Source organism: Triticum dicoccoides, chromosome 5B (assembly GCF_002162155.2).
Source record: "Triticum dicoccoides isolate Atlit2015 ecotype Zavitan chromosome 5B, WEW_v2.0, whole genome shotgun sequence".
In the NCBI taxonomy this organism is placed as follows: Eukaryota; Viridiplantae; Streptophyta; class Magnoliopsida; order Poales; family Poaceae; genus Triticum; species Triticum dicoccoides.
The window spans coordinates 561,197,893-561,203,304 of NC_041389.1; the positions used below are offsets into that span (position 1 = coordinate 561,197,893).

At 46.5% G+C, this 5,412-nt stretch overlaps 1 protein-coding gene across 1 annotated transcript; it reads right to left on the bottom strand.

Moving 5' to 3' along the window:
• Positions 1-325: 325 nt before the first annotated feature.
• On the bottom strand, positions 326-4,251 carry LOC119310091 (putative wall-associated receptor kinase-like 16). Its single transcript, XM_037585937.1, has 3 exons — positions 3,330-4,251; positions 2,452-2,493; positions 326-1,437 (listed from the first exon to the last, which is right to left on the bottom strand). The coding sequence occupies exons 1-3, from the start codon at positions 4,249-4,251 to the stop codon at positions 326-328; spliced, it is 2,076 nt and encodes a 691-aa protein (XP_037441834.1).
• Positions 4,252-5,412: the final 1,161 nt, after the last annotated feature.

Below are 5,412 nucleotides of genomic sequence, written 5' to 3' on the forward strand. Positions count from 1 at the left end.
CACAACAACATGGCACGAGTTCAAACAAAGAAAAGAAACAAGATCCAAAGCGAAAATAGCAAGTAATATGGTTTTGAACAGCAGATCAGCCCCCAAGGAACTAAGAAGATATTGAATTAATGGCACAATTTTTTTTATTTCAGCACTGGGTACACCTTTTTTACTGAGCTCACTTGTTCAAACTCCAGGAGAGGGGAGACCCGCCAAAATCCAGGTCTTCCGAGTATTACAGAAATTTTATTTAATTAGTAGGAGAATACATGCATTTGACACCTTGGATCAAAACAAACTTAAATAGTTCTAAAAAAACATAAAGGGGTACCACCTAGATAACAAGAATTCCTTTTGGTCGTGTCTTCAGCTCACTTCCTCCAAGCTCAAACTTGTTTGCCTGAATGCCTTTGAGTGCCATCTCAACTTGCCTCATGGTAGGCCTCTCCTCTCCTCTTAACTTTATACATGATGCAGCGAGAGCAGCTACTTCTTCAACTTCACTACCTCCCTCCTCTACAATTTGGGAATCTAGTATGTCAACTAGTTTGCCTTCCTCTAGGAGTTCAACAAATTGTGCAACAAGTCCATCACCTTCTGAGGTTCTATACATGATTGGTATCTTCCTCGTAAACAACTCCAAAAGTAGGATTCCGAAGCTATAAACATCGCTCTTTTCTGAGAGCCGCCCGGCGTAGTAGTACATAGGATCTAGATATCCTATTGTTCCTTGGACTGCTGTTGCGGTTCTCCCTGACTGGTCGATAGGAATGTACCTTGAAGCACCAAAGTCTGATAGTTTTGCCGTGAAAGCATCATCAAGAAGTATGTTAGAAGATTTGATGTCTCGGTGTATTACAGGAACTGAAACAGCAGAATGAAGGTAAGCAATAGCTCTTCCTACTTCACATCCGATCCTTAGCCTGTCACCCCAAGATATTGATTTTGGTGAGTCATTATGAAGATGATCACCAAGGGTTCCATTGGAAATAAATTCGTATGCCAAGAGTGGGACTTCTGTCTCGAGACAACAACCATGAAGCTTGACAATATTCCTATGGTTGATTTGTGATAGTATGGCAACCTCATTTATGAACTCATCAATTTCTCTCTGGACCATAATATTTGACTTTTTGATGGCCACAACATGCAAGTCTGACAATATTCCTTTGTAGATAGTACCATGCCCTCCGCCACCGAGCTTACGAGATTGATCAAAATTGTTTGTGGCCTTCTCTATCTCCTTCATAGTGATGATCATCCTCTCACCGATGTCAGACCTTTGAGATACTAGCTGTTGCAATAGTTGTCCATGATTTTGATTGAAGAACTTCCGTTTCAACTTTTCAGCTCTATGATGCTCAAGCTTACGGATTATTAACAATCCACCTATAACCAAAAGCATGAGGGATGGGACGAGAGAAACGATGAGACCAATGATTAAACCTGCAAAAATGATTACTTATATGTTTGTTAATTTGATCATATAGCAAATTTGGCTCCCGTGGGTTATCACTGACTTCCTGCCGGTTGCAAAACGACTAGAGCTTTGAATTAAAACTGAAGGATGCATATTCTTAAGCACTGGCGGTCGTAGGAGTCAGATGTTATGATGGCAAAGCTAGAAAATTAGACCATGCGTACACAAATTATACCTATATATGTGTGTGTGTGTGTGCGTGCGCGCGCACGTGCGTGTGTAGACCACTATTTTGGGTACCACTCGAAATTTCCTGATCCCGAGCGGTTACCGCTACCCCACGAAAAGCACTCATACCGAGCAAAAAAATTCGAGTTTGAAAATTTTGAATTCAAACTCGGACCTAGTTAAATACAAGGCATCTCTGATGTAGCAACATTACGTGTCATGGCGTAGTGGCAAAGGCATGCTCTCTGGAGCTGCGAGACACGGGTTCGAGTGCCACACTTGTGCTTTTCTTTCTATTTTAGAATGCAAAAGAAAAAAACTAAAAGTTGTGAAATCCTGTGAAAGGCCAAGCATCAAACTCAAGATCTGAAAGATCGCGGCAACGGTTGGTGCCTGCTAAGAACGACTACGCTAGGATAGGATTACTTATCTTGAAGAGTTAAAATTTTATCTATATCAACTTCCAAATATTTGAATTCAAAACTTGATTTTAAATTTCGTCCAATTTTTTTTCAATATTTCGTGGTTACCGTGGTAACCATGAATTTCGGTGCCCCTCGAGAAAAAAGGACAGCTTGAGATTCAAAACCTTGGTGTAGACGGAGTGATTAGTACATATAAGTTGCATTTTTTAATTTTTTTTTCAATAAGCACATTTTAAATCTAAAACAAACGCAGTAAATATGTTGTAGGTCTTAAGAAAAGTTTGCCACCTGTATTGCTTACGGGCCTGAGGCAGCCATTAGGCTGGCTAGCATTTCCTCCTCGTGCGCACCAGCAATTGAACGATCCTTGCGTATTGCGACACTCACCGAAACACCCATGGTCCTTTGCCTGCTTGCACTCGTCAATATCTATAAATAGCAAAAGAGGGGATCGATTAATCAAGAGACATGATTAATCATGCGCATGCATGGCTTAATTTTTCCACATTAGCTAAACCTCAATCGATTGACTTTAGCTAATGGGACAATCGATTTTGAGAGCCATATGCATCTTTCTGATGCAGAGGCTGGGGTAAAACCCTTTTTCGAAAAAAAAAGAAAAAAAAAACTAATGGGACAATCGATTTTGAGATTCCGAAAAAATTTGCCGGAGGAAGGCCAGAGGGGAGGAAGTAGAAGAAAGGGGCTCGCCGGAGGGCTCCCCCAGTGTCTATCTTAGGGTTTAGGGAGGGGGCGGTGGTGGACGGTGGTGGTGGGAGGTGGTGGTGGGGCGGTGGTGGGAGGCTTCGCCAGAGAAAAAATGTGCGTGTGTGGCCTAGAGGGATGGCTGGGGCGGTGGAAGACTGGCGGTGGGGGGTGGTTTCGGGGAGGGCGGGGCGGCGACGCGGCGCTCCTGCCGCAGGCGGCGGTGGCCGGTGGTCCGTAGGCGGGTGGATGAAGAAGACGACTCCGAGGTAGAAGAAGCAATGTGCAGTGTTTATTTTCCATCCAATGGTTGAAATGCATCGACCTGACCCAAATTCATTTTTCAAACGACTGACGTCTAGCCATTCCCTAATTTTTCTCTTCAGAAATGCAAGATGCGCTGGACTTCCGAGTCTCCCAAATACACTATTTTGCCTACTATGCTTCTAATATGCCAAAAATAGTTACAAAAACCAAGTTACTTTGATATGCCGCCTACCTCTTACTTTAGTTTGTGCAATCATTAAACGGATGTCGAATATACGTAGATAGGCACGTACCTTGGCATCCATCAGTGAGATAAGGGTTACCCTTGTAGCCAGGATTGCAGCCGCAAACGTACTGAGCTCCTTCAAAGGGGGTGCTGCAGTTGGTGTTGGCGCTGACGGAGGCGTTGCAGGTTCCGTCGTTGGGACATGCCCAGCCGAGGACCAGGGGAGCCAACAGATGATCATCCTTGTTGGCCTTGGATCCGTAAACGGAACGCTCGGCGCCTAGATTCATAAGATCAGCGGCCCGGTGCGGACCAAACCAACCTTCCTCGGCGATGAACGCGTAGACGGGTAGATTGTCGTTAATGGCGCTGCTCCCGTCGACCCGCTTGAGCTCCACGTCATAGGAAGCGAGGTACCAGAAGACCGGCGTAGTGCAGTAGCCGACCATATAGTTATTCTGGACGTCGTCGGCGGTGAGCACACCACTGCTGTTGCAGTGAGAGCAGCAGCCGGTGGTGTAGCCGTAGGTGCTGCTAGGAGACGTGAAGAGCAGCGTCACCTGCACGTTGCACCCCGTAACCACCAGCTTGGTGCTGGTCGGCGGCAGGAAGTACTGCCAGTGGTTGTCTCCGAAGCCCATAGACCTCACGGTACTGTGGCCGGTGTTGTTGATAGTGGCGTTGATGAAGACAGGGCGGCTGAGCCCACGAATCGTCCTGTTTTTCACCGAGATCTCCTTTACCTCGAAGTCTCCATGGTCGCCCAGGAGGAGCCGTGCTCCTCCTGAGCTCATATCGGTAGTGTTGCCATGGACGCAGTTGAGCTTGAAGCCTGGCGCCGCGGAGCACCTGTCCTGGCCGAAGCCGAACGGGTACGGCACGCTCACGTCGCCGCACCTCGTTTCGCAGCCGCGTTTCCCTATTGGGGCCGGTGATGCTGCTCCGCCGGCTACTACCACGAGTGCAGCTGTTGCCATCACCACCACCATCGGGAATGACAACGACATTGAGTATGATGGCTACTGCCTAGTGCCTACTGCTAATGTTCAGCGCACACTGCTGGCTCTAGCTTTTCTGCTTGAGTGGCTATACTACACTCTCTCGTCCAGTTTATAAGGGCAACTCTAACGCGGATAAATAAACCTCCCGGAAGTGTCAAGACAGAAACCTCCCGCAAATGTCTAGACCGAATTGTTTGGACCTTTTTAGTCATCCAAGGACAGTAACCAAAACAGTCCGGAGGTCCGAAACCCTGCAAATCACCAAACCAAGGGAAGGTCTTGGGGAGAGTCCGGACATCCATCACGTCGGATTCTAATAACACGGACCCACTCAAAACTGAGCCGGAGCCCGCGCATTCTTACAATCCACCCCGTCCTCCTGCATGAGAGCCCACCCCTCCCAACGTGTAACCCCCCCCCTCCCTCGTCCATTCCGCCGCCCGCTGCCCAGGCCTTGCCGGAGACATATGCAAGGCAAGTGTTTGGCCAAATGCCATAGACAACTTTTTTGGCGTTCTCGTTGTTTACTCTAAAGCAAACACGATGGATTTGGACAAAGAGTTCTTCTACACTGAGTTTCGTCTTCGTCGGATAAAGTTGATTATGAAACAGCGATGATGAGGGCGATTTTCGAAGACACAGAGCGTGGGGGCGGAGCATGTTCTCAAGTTCAAGGGTTCAACAAAGGGACACTGGGTGTTGAATTGGCAGATTGAGCACTATCACTTTGTGGAAGGGTAACCGTGATTAATTCTTGCTTAACTAGTATGTAGTGTATTTTTTTGCAAAGCATTAGTGCTAAAAGGAAATAGCATATGGTGAAGCGGCCTGAAATGGACCAAAACTTGCTTTAGGACTAGATGTGTTGCCTACTCCTGAACATTTTGAGGATGGCGATGCTGATGATTCTGATGCTGGAGGAGGTGCTAGCTAGAGTCAGCGGTGATGTAGGAGCCAATGGTGTTTCAGTGAAGGCCTATGATGTACTCACTCCGTCCCATAATGTAAGACGTTTTTTGACACTACACGGATGGAGTATGTGTTTTATCGAACCTCAGTGATCCATTGTGATGTTGATCTATGTTTAACTCTGTTTTAGAGTGTGATGTTTGAATGTTGACATATTGTTTTATATGAATTTCGGTGTGT

What these genes read in the sequence shown, in the direction of transcription:
- LOC119310091 (XM_037585937.1), bottom strand. Translation starts at nt 4,251, where the DNA reads ATGGTGGTGGTGATGGCAACAGCTGCACTCGTGGTAGTAGCCGGCGGA. An exon ending in TCTCACTGATGGATGCCAAG is followed by an intron (nt 2,494 to 3,329) that starts GTACGTGCCTAT and finishes TGCTATTTATAG; the next exon opens with ATATTGACGAGTGCAAGCAG. An exon ending in AAAGGACCATGGGTGTTTCG is followed by an intron (nt 1,438 to 2,451) that starts GTGAGTGTCGCA and finishes TCATTTTTGCAG; the next exon opens with GTTTAATCATTGGTCTCATC.